Source organism: Littorina saxatilis, linkage group LG15, assembly GCF_037325665.1.
Source record: "Littorina saxatilis isolate snail1 linkage group LG15, US_GU_Lsax_2.0, whole genome shotgun sequence".
NCBI lineage: Eukaryota > Metazoa > Mollusca > Gastropoda > Littorinimorpha > Littorinidae > Littorina > Littorina saxatilis.
In genome coordinates this window covers 46,561,461-46,581,460 of record NC_090259.1, presented here as the reverse complement: position 1 = coordinate 46,581,460, position 20,000 = coordinate 46,561,461, and the positions used below count along the sequence as shown (strand labels likewise).

Genomic DNA, 20,000 nt, shown 5'->3' with positions numbered 1-20,000 from the left:
TTTTTTTTTTTTACTGGGGATCGCTTGTGTGGAATTCACTTGCAATATACTACAAAACATGTCACGCCCTCTCGTCGTTTAAAAAAAAAAAATCGAAAATATTGTTTTTCATTTGTAATTCTCTCACTAAACTTGACAATTGGGGTTATTATTATATCACATCTTAATCATCGTCTTAATATTGCATGATCCTATGTAACTGTCGTTTTTATATTTAGTCAAGTTTTGACTAAATATTTTAACATCGAGGGGAATCGAAACGAGGGTCGTGGTGTATGTGCGTGTGTGTGTGTGTGTGTGTCTGTGTGTCTGTGTGTGTGTGTGTGTAGAGCGATTCAGACTAAACTACTGGACCGATTTTTATGAAATTTGACATGAGAGTTCCTGGGTATGAAATCCCCGAACGTTTTTTTCATTTTTTTGATAAATGTCTTTGATGACGTCATATCCGGCTTTTCGTGAAAGTTGAGGCGGCACTGTCACGCCCTCATTTTTCAACCAAATTGGTTCAAATTTTGGTCAAGTATTCTTCGACGAAGCCCGGGGTTCGGTATTGCATTTCAGCTTGGTGGCTTAAAAATTAATTAATGACTTTGGTCATTAAAAATCGGAAAATTGTAAAAAAAAATAAAAATTTATAAAACGATCCAAATTTACGTTTATCTTATTCTCCATCATTTGCTGATTCCAAAAACATATAAATATGTTATATTCGGATTAAAAACAAGCTCTGAAAATTAAATATATAAAAATTATTATCAAAATTAAATGTTCCAAATCAATTTAAAAACACTTTCATCTTATTCCTTGTCGGTTCCTGATTCCAAAAACATATAGATATGATATGTTTGGATTAAAAACACGCTCAGAAAGTTAAAACAAAGAGAGGTACAGAAAAGCGTGCTATCCTTCTTAGCGCAACTACTACCCCGCTCTTCTTGTCAATTTCACTGCCTTTCCCATGAGCGGTGGACTGACGATGCTACGAGTATACGGTCTTGCTGAAAAATGGCAGCTACTTGACTAAATATTGTATTTTCGCCTTACGCGACTTGTTTATATTTAGTCAAGTTTTGACTAAATATTTTAACATCGAGGGGGAATCGAAACGAGGGTCGTGGTGTATGTGCGTGTGTGTGTGTGTGTGTCTGTGTGTCTGTGTGTGTGTGTGTGTGTGTAGAGCGATTCAGACTAAACTACTGGACCGATCTTTATGAAATTTTACATGAGAGTTCCTGGGTATGAAATCCCCGAACGTTTTTTTCATTTTTTTGATAAATGTCTTTGATGACGTCATATCCGGCTTTTCGTGAAAGTTGAGGCGGCACTGTCACACCCTCATTTTTCAACCAAATTGGTTGAAATTTTGGTCAAGTAATCTTCGACGAAGCCCGGACTTCGGTATTGCATTTCAGCTTGGTGGCTTAAAAATTAATTAATGACTTTGGTCATTAAAAATCTGAAAATTGTAAAAAAAATTAAAAATTTATAAAACGATCCAAATTTACGTTTATCTTATTCTCCATCATTTGCTGATTCCAAAAACATATAAATATGTTATATTCGGATTAAAAACAAGCTCTGAAAATTAAATATATAAAAATTATTATAAAAATGTTTTTTTCGAAATCAATTTAAAAACACTTTCATCTTATTCCTTGTCGGTTCCTGATTCCAAAAATATATAGATATGATATGTTTGGATTAAAAACACGCTCAGAAAGTTAAAACGAAGAGAGGTACAGAAAAGCGTGCTATCCTTCTCAGCGCAACGAATACCCCGCTCTTCTTGTCAATTCCACGTGCACTGCCTTTGCCACGGGCGGTGGAGTGACGATGCTACGAGTATACGGTCTTGCTGCGTTCAGTTTCATTCTGTGAGTTCGACAGCTACTTGACTAAATATTGTATTTTCGCCTTACGCGACTTGTGTTAGCGTTTACCCGATTACGAATTCAACGTTAAAAAGTTACTGCTTTTGGCTGTTTTAAACGTGTTATAAATGTAGTGTGTACTGTAGTGTAGGCTATGTCTAGAAGGCACAGGTTGGAAGATTAGGCATCGCCTAAAACCTTCATCTTTTTGTAATAAAGTTTTGAATCTGAAACTCTCTCTCCTCCTCTCTCTCCCCCTCTCTCTCTCCCCCCCCCCCTCTCTCTCTCTCTCTCTCTCTCTCTCTCTCTCTCTCTCTCTCTCTCTCTCTCTCTGTATTGTTATTATCGTTATGACATCATCATCATCATCATTACCATTATTTCTATTTTCATATTTCTATTGCTGTTATTGTATTTAATGGTATTAAATACTATAACTTTTTTTGGCCCTTAAATGCCATTTATTATTATATGTACGATTATTTTTGCCGTCAACCTCTTTTGTTCTTATAATGTTTTCATGTCTGTTTTGTATTCATGTTAGTTAGCAAGGACAGATTGTAAGACTAGGCAACGCCTAAAATCTCCATCCTTCTGTAATAAAGTTTAATCAATCAATCAATCAATCAATCAATCTCTCTCTCTCTCTCTCTCTCTCTCTCTCTCTCTCTCTCTCTCTCTCTCTCTCTCTCTCTCTCTCTCTCTCTCTCTCTCTCTCTCTCTCTCTCTCTCTCTCTCTCTCTCTCTGTTTCAGCAAAAAATAGATTAACTCAGCACGATTCTTTCTCTGCACAGTATATCAAATACGCAGTGAGCTATTTTCACAGAACTTTGAAGGGAAATGATTCACCAAACAACTGCCTCAAATCTCCTTAAGAACTGTAAAGTTCCGTTTGCGGGTCACAAGCGACTTATTCTGCTTGCGTATTTAGAGTGCGTGGATTAATGTGTTCATTCCCGACATTTATCTTCCTGATCTTCCGAAGGACCTATCTATCTCATAGCCCCAAACAGTTGTGAAATGGTTAATGTCAAGGCAAGGCAACGTACATTTTATTTCAGAAACCCCTAGGGTTACATGAATTTGAAAACAAAATCACTAAAAACAACAAATGTAATAATTGGACACAAAACTTCGTAATTGATAACCATAAATATGTTCATAATATTTACATCTCCCTTATTTTTCAGACATTGATTGATCTCCTTTGGACACGCCCCCACACGAACCCCCAACCCGCCATGAGCTCGGGAAGGATCTACATGCCCTGCCTGCCCACGCCGCGTCCCCTCCGATTCACGATGACGTCCCCGGAACGCAAGCAGTCGCTGTATGACGTCAAGCCGCCCATCATGACGTCACGGGACCGAATGAAGCCCAGGCTGCTGAAGAACTTGGTGACGGCAGAGCAGCTGGACGAGATCGTGTCTCGGCTGACGCGCCCCACGCTGGCGACGAAGCGGAAGTCCGCGAGGATGCACCCGACAGTGAGTTACGTGGACATGCAGAGCTACGAGTGGAAGAGCATGGCGCTGTACAATGACACGCAGAGACAGGTCTTCAGCCGGGCAGGGACCGTCAAACCGTCCTTCAGGAAGTGTGGGGGACAGCGCTCTGGCTTTGTGGGATACTGCTACGTCTAGCTTCGTGGGGAGCACATGAAAGTGTGTCTGTGTGTGTGAATGGGGGGGGGGGGGGCGATCGGAGGGGGGGGGGGGGGATTGCAGCGCTCCTTCTTTGCGGGCTACTCCTACGTCTAGCTCTGGCCAGCCAAGTCCAAGTCCCACGGTGACGAGAACTTGCGCGAGAGCGGGAGCCATCCGGTGGGACGTTTCAGGCCAGGACACGATAAACAGAATTTCAAAAAGAGAAAAGCACGTGTCGGTGTTACGTCATTAAAAATTATCCATCAAGTTACACGTTGGACAGGATGTATGGCAATCCAAATTTCTTGAGTGTGTCGACTCTCTGACCTGTGTCTAGTTTCGTGGACAATTTCTGGAGTCCTGCCAAACGATCTCTGCTTTTTCTATAGATACTACTGCTGGAGAGACTCTCTCTCTGTTTCGCCATCCAGTATTACAATAGCAACCATTCACAGGCACAATGCTTCCAGTGAAAACTGTGTTTGTGCTGGTTGAGATGTTTGTGCTGGTTGAGATGTTTGTGTTGGTTGAGATGTTTGTGTTGTGTTGAGATGTTTGTGTTGTGTTGAGATGTTTGTGCTGGTTGAGATGTTTGTGCTGGTTGAGATGTTTGTGTTGTGTTGAGATGTTTGTGCTGGTTGAGATGTTTGTGCTGGTTGAGATGTTTGTGTTGTGTTGAGATGTTTGTGCTGGTTGAGATGTTTGTGTTGTGTTGAGATGTTTGTGCTGGTTGAGATGTTTGTGTTGTGTTGAGATGTTTGTGTTGTGTTCAGATGTTTGTGCTGGTTGAGATGTTTGTGTTGTGTTGAGATGTTTGTGCTGGTTGTGATGTTTGTGTTGTGTTGAGATGTTTGTGTTGTGTTCAGATGTTTGTGCTGGTTGAGATGTTTGTGTTGTGTTGAGATGTTTGTGCTGGTTGAGATGTTTGTGTTGTGTTGAGGTGTTTGTGCTGGTTGAGATGTTTGTGTTGTGTTGAGGTGTTTGTGCTGGTTGAGATGTTTGTGTTGTGTTGAGATGTTTGTGCTGGTTGAGATGTTTGTGCTGGTTGAGATGTTTGTGCTGGTTGTGATTTTTTTGTTGTGTTGAGATGTTTGTGCTGGTTGAGATGTTTGTGTTGTGTTGAGATGTTTGTGCTGGTTGAGATGTTTGTGCTGGTTGAGATGTTTGTGTTGGTTGAGATGTTTGTGTTGTGTTGAGATGTTTGTGTTGTGTTGAGATGTTTGTGCTGGTTGAGATGTTTGCGCTGGTTGAGATGTTTGTGCTGGTTGAGATGTTTGTGTTGTGTTGAGATGTTTGTGCTGGTTGAGATGTTTGTGCTGGTTGAAATGTTTGTGTTGTGTTGAGATGTTTGTGCTGGTTGAGATGTTTGTGTTGTGTTGAGAGGTTTGTGCTGGTTGAGATGTTTGTGTTGTGTTGAGATGTTTGTGTTGTGTTCAGATGTTTGTGCTGGTTGAGATGTTTGTGTTGTGTTGAGATGTTTGTGTTGTGTTGAGATGTTTGTGTTGTGTTGAGATGTTTGTGTTGTGTTGAGATGTTTGTGTTGTGTTGAGATGTTTGTGTTGTGTTGAGATGTTTGTGTTGTGTTGAGATGTTTGTGTTGTGTTGAGATGTTTGTGTTGTGTTGAGATGTTTGTGTTGTGTTGAGATGTTTGTGTTGTGTTGAGATGTTTGTGTTGTGATGTTTGTGTTGTGTTGAGATGTTTGTGCTGGTTGAGATGTTTGTGCTGGTTGAGATGTTTGTGTTGTGTTGAGATGTTTGTGCTGGTTGAGATGTTTGTGTTGTGTTGAGATGTTTGTGCTGGTTGAGATGTTTGTGTTGTGTTGAGATGTTTGTGTTGTGTTGAGATGTTTGTGCTGGTTGAGATGTTTGTGTTGTGTTGAGATGTTTGTGCTGGTTGAGATGTTTGTGTTGTGTTGAAATGTTTGTGTTGTGTTGAGATGTTTGTGCTGGTTGAGATGTTTGTGTTGTGTTGAGATGTTTGTGCTGGTTGTGATGTTTGTGTTGTGTTGAGATGTTTGTGTTGTGTTCAGATGTTTGTGCTGGTTGAGATGTTTGTGCTGGTTGAGATGTTTGTGTTGTGTTGAGATGTTTGTGCTGGTTGAGATGTTTGTGCTGGTTGAGATGTTTGTGCTGGTTGAGATGTTTGTGCTGGTTGAGATGTTTGTGCTGGTTGAGATGTTTGTGCTGGTTGAGATGTTTGTGCTGGTTGAGATGTTTGTGCTGGTTGAGATGTTTGTGTTGTGTTGAGATGTTTGTGTTGTGTTCAGATGTTTGTCTAGTGTTGAGATGTTTGTGTTGTGTTGAGATGTTTGATAAGCAATTTCCTCGTCGAGCTTTTCATTTTCTTTCCGCTTACTGCTCGCTTCGTTTCGCAAAGTTTTCCTCGTTCAAAACAACAGTGCCTGCGGATAACCTGATGGAAACGGGTGTGGACTTTCTCTTTGCAATGTGTGACAGGGAGACTACTGCGTCACCCTTCACATCAAACTCTGCAGTTGTCTGCCGTGGAAGAGCACGAGCTATTTATAGCTCGACGTTTCTTCCCGACCGACCTTATTTTTTCGCGCGTCCCTAGACTTTTTTTTTTGGCATTTGGGGAAAAAAAAAAAATAAAAAAAAATAAAAGTCTTTGTTTTTTGGCAAAATAACTTAAAAATACGTTTTTTGGAGAAAAAAAATAATAAAAAAATAAAAATCCCGACCTACCGACCCTACTTTTTTTGTGCCTATGTTACCGTAAACAGACTTTTTTTGGTGGCCTTAGGGTCTGACTGCTGCTGTCTCCTTGTATATTGTTGGGAACCTTTGCGTACCCATAACAGTGTATAACAAGAGGCCAAGCCTTCAAGGCTCCCGTAAGAAATCGACAAACAGTAACACAAACTCAATCACTCCGTCACACATACACACACACAGCATAGACCTATAATATAGGTCCCTGCACACAGTAAGCATAGCCTGATAGGTGACACTAGATCCAGATCTGTCTGTCTGTAGCCTACTTACTCGGGGACACGACTCGACTGCCAGATGGCCAGATCAACACTGCGCTTTCGACAGCGCTTCCTCGCGCAGACACTGGAAACACGCTGTGCAGATTAACCTGTAGGAAATCTCCTTTGGTATCTTCTTTATCTATTTTTCTGGAGCTACGAAACCGAACAATGTGAAATCGTCTTCTCCGAATCGGCGAACTGCAGCTCGGTGATAACTGTATCTATACCACAATCCTTCACGCGATCTGATCTAACCTTGACCCCTGACCTGGTCTACATACCACACACGACACAAACCAGTCAGCTGTTTTTACCCCCCCCCCCCCCCCCCACCCGTTTTCTTTGGATACACACTTTAACTACATACGTGCCGACGAAATGTTGATCATTGCTTCAATACTTTGAAGCTGTTGCTTGGATAATAACCAGGTAATATTTCGGTGTTCAGTCAAATGTTAAAGTTTCTATCACATACACACACATACACACGCACAGACAGACAAAAGTTAGCATCGCATTACGTGAGCCAATAATAGAGCTACTAATTTAGCTCTAAAATTCTGAACCCTGTTTGACTGGGCTTCGCCTCCAAAAGTGATTGTTGTGCTTCTTGAACTCGATTACAAATGTGACGACGATTTGACAGATGTGCTCCGTTGGATTATACGTGATGTGAACAGCGGTTACCGTTGATTCGTGTGGTCGTGTGTGTAGTACCGGTAACTGTGTTCTTCTTTGGTATTTTGTTAAATGCTTTGATGATCATGATTGATGACTTGATTCAGTAACGACATTTAGAAATGTTATTGTGTTTTTTGTCGTGTGTCTTGTTCGAGTGTGTGTTGTGTGTGACGGTGACTGAGTGTGTAGACGTGTGTGTTGTGTGTGACGGTGACTGAGTGTGTAGACGTGTGTGTTGTGTGTGACGGTGACTGAGTGTGTAGACGTGTGTGTTGTGTGTGACGGTGACTGAGTGTGTAGACGTGTGCGGTGTTGTGTGTGACGGTGACTGAGTGTGTAGACGTGTGTGTTGTGTGTGACGGTGACTGAGTGTGTAGACGTGTGTGTTGTGTGTGACGGTGACTGAGTGTGTAGACGTGTGTGTTGTGTGTGACGGTGACTGAGTGTGTAGACGTGTGTGTTGTGTGTGACGGTGACTGAGTGTGTAGACGTGTGTGTTGTGTGTGACGGTGACTGAGTGTGTAGACGTGTGCGGTCCCGTTGTGTGTGACGGTGACTGAGTGTGTAGACGTGTGTGTTGTGTGTGACGGTGACCGTGAGTGTGTAGACGTGTGTGTTGTGTGTGACGGTGACTGAGTGTGTAGACGTGTGTGTTGTGTGTGACGGTGACTGAGTGTGTAGACGTGTGTGTTGTGTGTGACGGTGACTGAGTGTGTAGACGTGTGTGTTGTGTGTGACGGTGACTGAGTGTGTAGACGTGTGTGTTGTGTGTGACGGTGACTGAGTGTGTAGACGTGTGTGTTGTGTGTGACGGTGACTGAGTGTGTAGACGTGTGCGGTGTTGTGTGTGACGGTGACTGAGTGTGTAGACGTGTGTGTTGTGTGTGACGGTGACTGAGTGTGTAGACGTGTGTGTTGTGTGTGACGGTGACTGAGCCTGTGTAGACGTGTGTGTTGTGTGTGACGGTGACTGAGTGTGTAGACGTGTGTGTTGTGTGTGACGGTGACTGAGTGTGTAGACGTGTGCGGTGTTGTGTGTGACGGTGACTGAGTGTGTAGACGTGTGTGTTGTGTGTGACGGTGACTGAGTGTGTAGACGTGTGTGTTGTGTGTGACGGTGACTGAGTGTGTAGACGTGTGTGTTGTGTGTGACGGTGACTGAGTGTGTAGACGTGTGTGTTGTGTGTGACGGTGACTGAGTGTGTAGACGTGTGTGTTGTGTGTGACGGTGACTGAGTGTGTAGACGTGTGTGTTGTGTGTGACGGTGACTGAGTGTGTAGACGTGTGTGTTGTGTGTGACGGTGACTGAGTGTGTAGACGTGTGTGTTGTGTGTGACGGTGACTGAGTGTGTAGACGAGTGTGTTGTGTGTGACGGTGACTGAGTGTGTAGACGTGTGTGTTGTGTGTGACGGTGACTGAGTGTGTAGACGTGTGTGTTGTGTGTGACGGTGACTGAGTGTGTAGACGTGTGTGTTGTGTGTGACGGTGACTGAGTGTGTAGACGTGTGTGTTGTGTGTGACGGTGATCTGACTGAGTGTGTAGACGTGTGCGGTGTTGTGTGTGACGGTGACTGAGTGTGTAGACGTGTGTGTTGTGTGTGACGGTGACTGAGTGTGTAGACGTGTGTGTTGTGTGTGACGGTGACTGAGTGTGTAGACGTGTGTGTTGTGTGTGACGGTGACTGAGTGTGTAGACGTGTGTGTTGTGTGTGACGGTGACTGAGTGTGTAGACGTGTGTGTTGTGTGTGACGGTGACTGAGTGTGTAGACGTGTGTGTTGTGTGTGACGGTGACTGAGTGTGTAGACGTGTGTGTTGTGTGTGACGGTGACTGAGTGTGTAGACGTGTGTGTTGTGTGTGACGGTGACTGAGTGTGTAGACGTGTGTGTTGTGTGTGACGGTGACTGAGTGTGTAGACGTGTGTGTTGTGTGTGACGGTGACTGAGTGTGTAGACGTGTGTGTTGTGTGTGACGGTGACTGAGTGTGTAGACGTGTGTGTTTGAGTGTGTGTGAATGTGGCCCGTATATGGAAAAGTCAATACCAGGTCACTAAATCACCAAGCACAAAGTCCTTGATAACCACGAATAGTTTTTGTTTCGGACCGGACTAGAGAGAGAGAGAGAGAGAGAGAGAGAGAGAGAGAGAGAGAGAGAGAGAGAGAGAGAGAGAGAGAGAGAGAGAGAGAGAGAGAGAGAGAGAGAGAGAGAGAGCGAGAGAGAGAGAGAGAGAGAGAGAGAGATTGTTTATGAAATGTTTATTCACATTTTGCTGATTTTTTTCTCACTTATAAAAGACTTTGAATTAAACAAAATGCGATATCGTTGTATTCCGTATTACTTCCTGTATTCACTGTTCAGTACATGAACTGAGCAAAACAATTATTGCAGAAATGTGTGTACTCTTAACTAAAACATTAGGATGTCGGCCATTTAATGACATGTCAGTTTCGACAAAAACACATACCAGCTCCGGTAAAGAACCACACAGACGCACTGTAACATACACACCAACACACACTCACATACACACCAACACACACTCACACACATACACACTCTCTTCAGTCTATCTCCACATTCTCACTCTCTATTTCACACAGATACGTACAAACAAACACTCCCTGTCTCTCTAACTCACACACACAATCTTTCATTTGAGATACGAGAAAAATCAAATCTTTATAATCAATGTGAGATTAAATACACGGTTAAGACACAACCCTTCCCACGTAAAACAGTTTATCTCAGTACATCACATCCTCCTAGGCTTTTGCTTAGGATAAGAAGAGAAGGGCGCAATAGCCTAATGGACAAGACACCGGCATCCTAAGCGGAAGGTCGTGGGTTCGAATCCCGGCCGCGCTTGGTGAGTAACGGGTGGAGATCTGCCGATCTCCAAGGTCAACTGCTGTGCAGACCTGCTAGTACCTTACCCCCTTTCGTGCCTACACCTTATTATGACTCTTGGTGTTTGTCTGTCTGTCATGGTGCCGCATTATTACCTCATCATTTTTGTTTGATTGCCGTTCCCTTCAAATACCATTAGTACAACGTATGTTTTGTCTTGTTCATTATTAAACAACGTTCTAATAACTAACACTTCTTGTTCTTATTATCAAAGGCTCTCATAACTAACACTTCTTGTTTTCTTGTTCTAATAACTAACAATTCTTGTTTTCTTGTTCTAATAACTAACAATTCTTGTTTTCTTGTTCTAATAACTAACAATTCTTGTTTTCTTGTTCTAATAACTAACAATTCTTGTTTTCTTGTTCTAATAACTAACAATTCTTGTTTTCTTGTTCTAATAACTAACAATTCTTGTTTTCTTGTCCTAATAACTAACAATTCTTGTTTTCTTGTTCTAATAACTAACAATTCTTGTTTTCTTGTTCTCAGTTATCATTTGACGTTCACTGAGTGATCGACAAGAAGAAGAAGAAGACTTGACGTTCTAATCGCTAACATTTCTTGTTCTTATTAATAAACGTTTTAATAGCTAACACGTATTGTTTTCTTGTTCTTAGCATTACTAGTCTCTACAACTGCACCCTCAGCATAATCTGTCCTTCCAAATGTTTGACTGGAATTTGAATATATGTAAATTTCCTGGGTGTCAAACTCAGTAAATTTGTAAATTTCCTGAATTTTTCAGTAAATTGGTAAATTTACGGAGTGAATTTACAAATTGACTGGTTTGATGAATTTACTGTAACATATATACATTCTTGTACGTGTAAATGATCGTGATAACCACCGGAGATCTGCCCAGACTTACACGTGGAACGAGAGCATCCTTCCACCTGACCACGCTCCAAGAGGGCCCCAAAGGGTTTAAAATCGTGATCGTGATTGGCGTTTTTTGACCTTTCTGTGACCGTGATTGCCGAAATTTCCATTTCTGTGATCGTGATGGGACTTTGCCCGTGATCCGTGATGACAAAAAAAATCAAGTCTCGTGATCGTGATTTGTTTTCGTGATCGTGATGGGCATTATTGCAAAGCATTTTATTTTCAACGTACATTTTTCACAGCTGTATCACTCTATGATCCTCTATTCGTCAAGGTGTTCGTGATCGTGAAAACAAAAATCAAGGTAACTGTGATCGTGAAAGCTAAAATTTCCCTTCCCGTGATCGTGATGATACCCCCCCCCCCCCCCTTTGGGGCCCTCCACCAACACTCCGCAGCCTGGCTGCAGCCTATTCACATTCCAAACAGAAGTGAACACATTTTGAACACATTTCTGTAACAAGTGTTGAACACTTTGTGACAGTCACTGTGCATAGTTCTGCTGGAAAAAGTAGCACAGATAGTGTTCATTATTGTTGAAATGATCACGTAGAACGGGTAGCCTATCATATGTGTTTGAGTTGAAGGGTGCTCTTATCCTGTTTAAAAGTGTGCACAGATCTGTAGTGGTCAACGTGATGATGGGTTATTCCCCAGAGCTGTGTACCAGTGGAAACCATGTTACAAACTGGACATTTCTTTACTTAAACTGAGTCATGTAACCCATACACATTGATTTCATTAATACGAACTGGTTCCATATATAACCTTGGCCTGCAGATACAGAACTAGAAATACTTATACATTTTGTTTTAAAGGGTGTCAAAGTGAGTCAACGTCGTAACATGGAAATCACAGATTGTGATATGGATTTGTACACTAACAATATACCACAAAAAAAGACAAAAATAAATACTATGGGTTTTTTCTTTGTTACATGTCTGTATCATAATCTAACTGGATTATTTCTGAAAAAGTAAAGAGAATACATTTTAGGGCCATTTAATATACGTTATGATCATTTTAGGGCCATTTGATATACGTTATCATCATTTTAGGGCCATTTAATATACGTTATGATCATTTTAGGGCCATTTAATATACGTTATGATCATTTTAGGGCCATTTAATATACGTTATGATCATTTTAGGGCCATTTAATATACGTTATGATCATTTTAGGGCCATTTAATATACGTTATGATCATTTTAGGGCCATTTAATATATGTTATGATAATTTTAGGGCCATTTAATATACGTTATGATCATTTTAGGGCCATTTAATATATGTTATGATCATTTTAGGGCCATTTAATATACGTTATGATAATTTTAGGGCCATTTAATATACGTTATGATCATTTTAAGGACTGAAAATGCATGTCACAAGCAGGCTCACAGCGCTGGAGAAAAACCCATTATGCACATATGGGTGGGATGCCCTTCAAACTTAAGGTTCAAACCTCAGCGATTATACAGTCTGAGCGGTATTGATCCTGGTTTTCATTTCCTTCGACAGAAGCCTCAATTTGAAGGACGAAAAGTAAAAGTGAAAAGTGCATGTTTGTGATAAGAACACATTATTGGAGTTTGTATTATTTTTCAAAGAAATACAAGTTAAAAAAAAAAAAAGGTACAGGACAGGACACAAATCATTCAGCGGTGATTACATAATCAAAAATCCACACACACAGTATTGCACTCAAAGGCTTTCCTCGCCGTATGGTGTTGTTGTTTGTACAGTGAAGAGTAACAAATGCATTAATAAATTAATTATCATGAGATGAATCACATGCATTCTTGGTGGCAAGAAAATGAACGTATTTTACAGATACTGATGATGGATAAAATAAAGCTGACTCAGGAAATATGTACAAGGCTCAATGTGAACGGGACAAGTTGACAAGCTATGAACACACGCACTGACAAAATTGTGGGTGAAAATGTTCAGAATGGTTGCTCATTCCATATCTTTCACGTGGATACAAGTTCAGGTGAATAAAAAACCAAGTTATGCAGTGATACCAAACCTTTGTTTTTCGTCTAAGCGCATTTTGTCCTATGCTTGATGATATAGAATGTCCCTCTCTGCTGCTGCATAAAGTTATAAACAGATTGTGAAATTAACAGCTGCAGTCAACTACTTATAATCAATCAATATGAGGCTTATATCGCGCGTATTCCGTGGGTACAGTTCTAAGCGCAGGGATTTATTTTTTATTTTTTATTTTTATTTTATGCAATTTATATGGCGCACATATTCAAGGCGCAGGGATTTTATTTATGCCGTGTGAGATGGAATTTTTTTTACACAGTACATCACGCATTCACATCGGCCAGCAGATCGCAGCCATTTCGGCGCATATCCTACTTTTCACGGCCTTATATTCCAAGTCACACGGGTATTTTGGTGGACATTTTTATCTATGCCTATACAATTTTGCCAGGAAAGACCCTTTTGTCAATCATGGGATCTTTAACGTGCACACCCCAATGTAGTGTACACGAAGGGACCTCGGTTTTTCGTCTCATCCGAAAGACTAGCACTTGAACCCACAACCTAGGTTAGGAAAGGGGGGAGAAAATTGCTAACGCCCTGACCCAGGGTCAAACTCGCAACCTCTCGCTTCCGAGCGCAAGTGCGTTACCACTCGGCCACCCAGTCTTTATAAACGACTACGTCATACTTATACTCTACCACGTCATATTTAAAAAGTATCATGTCACAATTTTCTCAAGCTGGCTAATATCGGTATGAAAAAAGCAATTTTCTGATTTGAAATTCTTGAAACGGAATTCTCAAACACCTCTTTTTGATTGCATCTCACGGGTGGTTTTTTTCCCTATTAAAGTAAATGTATGGCATTGTTAAGGGATCTTAATTTCATTGGTTATGGGGTGACCGTAGTTTGTTGAAATTAAGTCTGACAGCTTTTTAGATAATACAAGCTTTAAAAAACACACTTGTAATGCGACCAATGTTCTATATTCAAGAAAGTCCCAGTAAAGAACTCGCAACTTTGACAAAAGTGTGTATTTTGGTTCAAAGCTTGCACATGTGTATGCAAGCAAATTGTTAGTACCCTTCCCCATCTCACACCCCTCAGAAAGAGGGAGAATTAAGATTGAGCAAACATGACATCATTGGAATAAATATAAAAACAACAAGAAAACAAAAATCAGACCCAAACAAAAACACAGGCAGTGAGATTCTGTGACTCATTTAACACAAATACAATGTGCAGTAGACGTTAAACAAGTGATTGATTACCAAACGAATGGATACAGAATAATTAAAAAAAAAAAAAATTTAAAAAAAAATTAAAATGTGTGTCTGAAGCTTTTTACATGGAAGCCTAAAAATGCATATTTGTTTCCTTTTGTTATGGTGTGAATGACGCAAGGAAGTAAATACATGAATAGTTCAGTAGAAAACAAAAAGTAAAAATCACACTGACACCAGAACGAAATGCCAAACACACAAAAAGTAAGAGGGTAAAACAAAAACAAAAAATATTTTTAAACACTGTAAGGGGAGAGTACCAGTCCTTGTAAAGCAAATCGAAAGAGTTTCAATAGTTGCCTCCCTTGTGTCAGTGTCCATAAAATTCATCATTTCACCGAAAGTGGATCGTAATTGTTTCTGAAGATTATGCTTACAGTGCGTCACTGTGTGTGTGTGTGTGTGGGGGGGGGGGGGGGCGGTGCGCGCATGCGTGTGTGTGTGTTTTTGTGTGCGTCTGCGAGTCATCTTAATCTTACACATAATTTTTCCAAACAAGTTTTTCAAAAGTTACTTATTCCCCCTCCCATCCTCCGCATCGAAAACAAGAAAACAAGAAATAAATAAAAAAACAGAAAAAGAACACTCTTACAAATGGCAGCATACATAACAGTGCTGTTTGGAAAACAAAAATCGAAATTACGAGGGAAATGATTCATGCAAACGAGTGACAAAGATGCGAGTGATGACGTAATCATGTCGTCAGCGACTAGCGTCACATAACGTCAGAGCTTGGATGATGGTGGGATCTTCTTTGGAACCTTCCAGAAACTCCTCAAACGTCAACTTCTCGTCACGGTTCTGAAACATGGAATGAAAACATGCTCATTTGATCATTGATGATCGATATAGATTACATCACTTTTCATTGGAAATGAGGAATATAAAAGCCGCACAATTTTTTTTTTTTTTTTACAGAGTTTTACATTTAGACACACAGAGACACACAGAGACACACAGACACACACAGACACAGACACAGACACACACAGACACACACACACACACAGACACACACAGACACACACAGACACACACACAGACAGACACACACAGACACAGACACAGACACACACAGACACACACAGACACACACACAGACAGACACACACAGACACACACAGAGACACACACAGAGACATACACACAGACAGACACACAGACACACACAGACAGGCAGACAGACACACATACAGACACACACACAGACACAGACAGACACATACACACAGACAGACACACACACACACGCACACAGACAAACACACACACAGACTGAGGCAAACAGATAATATGATATAGAAAAACACAGACACACACAGACACACACACACACACACCAAACACACACACACACACACACACACACACACACACACACACACACACAGAGGCACGCTCTTATGCACTCCCAGATTTTCCATGCAGCTAACTTACTAAGGGCACACGCAAAAATGTTAATCTTTGTTATTATTCATCTACATAATTGGAAGCCTTTCAATGTGTAGGCTTATTTAACTAAAAATGATTCATGTCTCTCAGTGACAAAAGCTCAAACTGGGGAGAGGTGGCACGAAAAATGAAATATGAATATTTGTAAGTTTTCTTTGATGTTTTGGGGTACTTTATAGAAAGAAAGCATGAAAAAGCACCTGCATGCCCAGTTTTCATAAAAATACAATTTTTTTTCCAAAAAGTACAAAAATTACACCTGGGCATGCTCCATGAAATTAGAAAGACATTTTTGAAGCCACAGATCTATCTCTGGCCGATTCATAGATTCAACCTTCAAACTGCGACCTCATCTGTGATCAGATATGCTTCGACAAGCATTAAACGGATGAAATTAACCACATGCAGTTTATTCTTCAGAAAAATGCACGCAAAAAATGGGTTGGGTTCGGTGATTTGTACATAAACGTCTTCCTCGCGATAGATTCGCTTATTATTTTGTCTTATGAAGCCGTCATCAACACGAACACAATGATTGCAGAAGCAAACTCTGTACCTACACGACCGAGACACAAGACTGATTATTTCACAGCTGCAATGAGAATAGAGAACAAAGACGTTTTGGGTAAGCTTACTCACGTCAGGTCTTCACTGACAAGCTAGGAACAGACGGAAAATTCCGAACAAAAGTAAATGACGTCAAAGTCTCTTTCGCTTTGCGTGTAACTTTGTCATGACGTATTTTTGTGTGACGCGTTCGGCTGTTCTATCAGGTCAATGGCTGCGTGTTGCCCCGCCGGTGTGAACTCCTCCTACGGCCAAGTCGTTTTTGTGGTTTATTTCGCATTTAGGTCCCAGGTAACATTATGAAGTTTTAATACGATCAATCGGACCTATTATCAAGTTAGTGTATCAACTTTTGAACGAACTGCGCCCAGTAGTTTCCCAGCAATAAGCTGTTAAGTGGAGAAAGACAGACAGACACTCAAATAAAGTCTGCTGAGCCCTAGTACTAGCGTACTCGGGGATAATTGAAAGATTAATGTGTTTGAATTAACAAATGAACAATGAGTCTTGGCCTAGAATTTTGTTTGGCAGGCAGAGTTATTTCCCTTTGTGGGACTTCTCAAAAGCTTCTGCATTTTGGAAGAAAAAGGGTCTTTTTTATAGCCCCATGAAATTTGCGAAACGCATGCCAGTGCAAAAGGTTGTGATGCACGTGCTACAACAGGGTCCTGGCTATGAACATCGATTGTGTTTAAAGGTTGACACGCTGACACAATTATGCACAGTAGCAACATGCCCCCACGAAGAAAACTGAGCGATTTGGATAGAGGATCGAAGGGCAATAGGATGGCTACAATTAAGACGGTGTTGCTGCCAGGCAAGTGGCCCCGAGGCTTGCAGTGGCTCCCTCTGTCATCATCAGACTAAAACAGAGATTCCACGCAACTGGAAGAGTGCAGGAGCGACAACGTTCTGGTCGGCCCAGAGTCACCACACAAAGAGAGGATCGCTTCATTCAGAGGCAGGCCATGCAACAAAGCATGGCTACGGCAAACACCATTAGGCAACGCCTACAAGCTACCACCAACACTGTTGTTAGTGGTCAGACGATCCGAAACCGCTTACACAACTTTGGCTTGCGTGCAAGGCGTCCAGTCCGAGGAAGAACCCTGACTGCTAATCACCGAGCAGCTCGCCAAGCCTGGTGCACTCAACATGTGAGGTGGCAACGTCAGCAGTGGGCTCAGGTGTTGTTTACAGATTAGTCCCGCTTTTGCTTGGAACCTGCTGATGGTCGCATCCGAGTGTGGAGGCGTCGCGGAGAGCGCTTCGCAGAAGGCGCTGTTCTGGAACGACAGCGTTTTGGCGGAGGCTCTGTGATGGTCTGGGGAGGGATCAGCACACGTCTAAGGACACCTCTGTACCATGTACTGGGCAACTTGACCGGTGTCCGCTACCAGAATGAGATCCTGCAACCCCTGGTCGTTCCAGCCCTCCAAGCGATCGGCCCTCGTGCGATTCTTCAGAATGACAACGCACCTCCCCATCGCTCTGCAGCTGTAAACACCTTCATCCAGCGGGCCAGGGTCAACAGGATGCTGTGGCCAGCCAACAGCCCGGACCTGAACCCCATAGAGCACATGTGGGACGAGCTTTGTCGTCGGGTACAGCAACATCACCCTCCTCCTGCCAATCTGGGTCAACTGCTGCAATGGCTCCAGCAGGAGTGGAATGGAGTTCCCAGAGCATTCATATGCAACCTGATCCACTCCATGCACCAACGATGTGTTGAATGCCTGGTACACAACGGAGGGCACACGCGTTATTGACACTGATTCACATTGTTGTGAATTCCATTTTCGAGGGTTGTCACGTTTGACACACTCTAGCTAAATTGTCGCTGCCGCGTTCGACCTTTGCTCTATTTGTCATTACTCCTTGGTTGTTCAATTACATACTTTTTTTAAAATGAAAGAATTCGGTCTTGTCTGTTTTGTGTGGCGTGCTTGTAAAAAAGTGATCCTTAACTTTTTTTGAAGAGTGTACATACATACACCCACCCACACACACACACACACATACCTAAAGTGTGGATGGTTACCTAAGAGGCGGCACTGGGTGTAGTGCCTTTCTAGTGCACTTGCACTACAACAGCACTGGGTGCAGTACTCGCTCCGGCATCGAAGAATTTTGCACTAAAAAATGCACAAAATTTGACCTATTTCGTCGCCTATAGAGGACGGAAAGAATGTCATTTTGAACATTGTTATGACATTCTTTCCGTCAAAAAAGTCAATTTAACGGTGTTAAATGAAGCGAGCATCCACACAATTAGGTTGCCATCCAGAGTTTAGGTTGCCATCCACGTGTGGATGGTTGCCTTATGGTGATTTAGGCAACCAAACCTGTGGAAACATGGGTACACACACACACACACACACACACACACACACACACACACACACACACACACACACGTGATCCTTAACTTTTTTTGAAGAGTGTACACACACACACACACACACACGCAAACGCACATGCACACACATCACTCGTGCGTGCGTGCGTGTGTGTGTGTGTGTGTGTGTGTGCGCTTATGTGCTCGTATGTGTGTGTGTGTGTGTGTGTGCGTGTGTGTGTGTGTGTGTGTGTGTGTGTGTGTGTGTGTGTGTGTGCGCGCGTGTGTATGTTTGAATATGTGCGTCTGTATTAGACTGTGTGCTTGTACCTTATCCATGACGGAGAATATTCTTTCCACCCGTTTTTCTGGTGTGTTCTCCTCCTCTGGAAGTGTGACTGTTTCTCCCTGCAACAACAAGGCGCTTAATGTCACTGTGTCGGGCGCTTCTCGTGGCATTAATGTCTCCGTCTCAGTCTCGGGGCTTGGAAACATGAATACACGCATTAAGGACGTAGAAAACAAGTCGCGTAAGGCGAAAATACAACATTTAGTCAAGCTGTCGAACTCACACAATGAAACTGAACGCACTGCATTTTTTTCACCAAGACCGTATACTCGTCAGTCCACCGCTCGTGGCAAAGGCAGTGACATTGACAAACCAGAATCTGAGCGCGGTAGTGGTTGCGCTGAGCAGCATAGCACACTTTTCTGTATCTCGTTTCTTTTTAACTTTCTAAGCTTGTTTTTAATCCAAACATATCATATCTATATGTTTTTGGAATCAGGAACCGACACGGAATAAGACGAACATGTTTTTAAATCGATTTCGAAAATTTTATTTTAATCATAATTTATATATTTTTAATTTTCAGAGCTTGTTTTTAACCCAAATATAACATATTTTTATGTTTTTTGAATTAAAAAATGATGAAGAATAAGATGAAATTATTTTTGGATCGTTTGATAAAAATATTATTTTAATTACAATTTTCATATTTTTAATGACCAAACTCATCAAATAATTTTTAAGCCTCCATGCTGAAATGCAATACCAAAGTCCGAGCTTCGTCGAAGATTACCTGACCAAAATTTCAACCAAATTGGTTAAAACATGAGAGCGTGAAAGTGCCGCCTCAACTTTCACACAAAAAACGATATGACGTCATCAAAAATATTTATGAAAAAAAATGAAAAAAACGGGTGGAGATATCATTCTCATGAACTCTCATATGAAGTTTCATGAAGATCGGTCCAGTAGTTTCTCGGAAGCGCGTTACACACACACACACACACACACACACACACACACACACACACACACACACACACACACACACACACACACACACACACACACACACA

The 20,000-nt window shown here is 41.7% G+C and overlaps 3 protein-coding genes across 3 annotated transcripts in view; 1 reads left to right on the top strand and 2 right to left on the bottom strand.

The window, feature by feature from the left end:
* The window catches only part of LOC138948145 (uncharacterized), a 4,245-nt gene extending 707 nt beyond the window's left edge, over window positions 1-3,538 (top strand). Inside the window, exon 2 of the mRNA XM_070319652.1 lies at window positions 3,066-3,538. Within this exon, the coding sequence (XP_070175753.1) occupies window positions 3,117-3,518 (402 nt within the window). The 5' untranslated portion in view covers window positions 3,066-3,116 and the 3' untranslated portion in view covers window positions 3,519-3,538. The remainder of the gene's footprint in view (window positions 1-3,065) is intronic.
* LOC138949486 (zinc finger MYND domain-containing protein 19-like) overlaps window positions 1-20,000 on the bottom strand; it is a 151,766-nt gene that overhangs the window by 45,017 nt on the left and 86,749 nt on the right. The window lies entirely within an intron of this gene.
* LOC138948343 (neuronal calcium sensor 1-like) overlaps window positions 9,863-20,000 on the bottom strand; it is a 65,605-nt gene continuing 55,467 nt past the window's right edge. The window contains exons 3-4 of the mRNA XM_070319864.1: window positions 18,966-19,043; window positions 9,863-15,079 (exon numbers count right to left, since the gene is read on the bottom strand). Coding sequence (XP_070175965.1) covers window positions 14,981-15,079; window positions 18,966-19,043 — 177 coding nt within the window. The 3' untranslated portion in view covers window positions 9,863-14,980. The remainder of the gene's footprint in view (window positions 15,080-18,965; window positions 19,044-20,000) is intronic.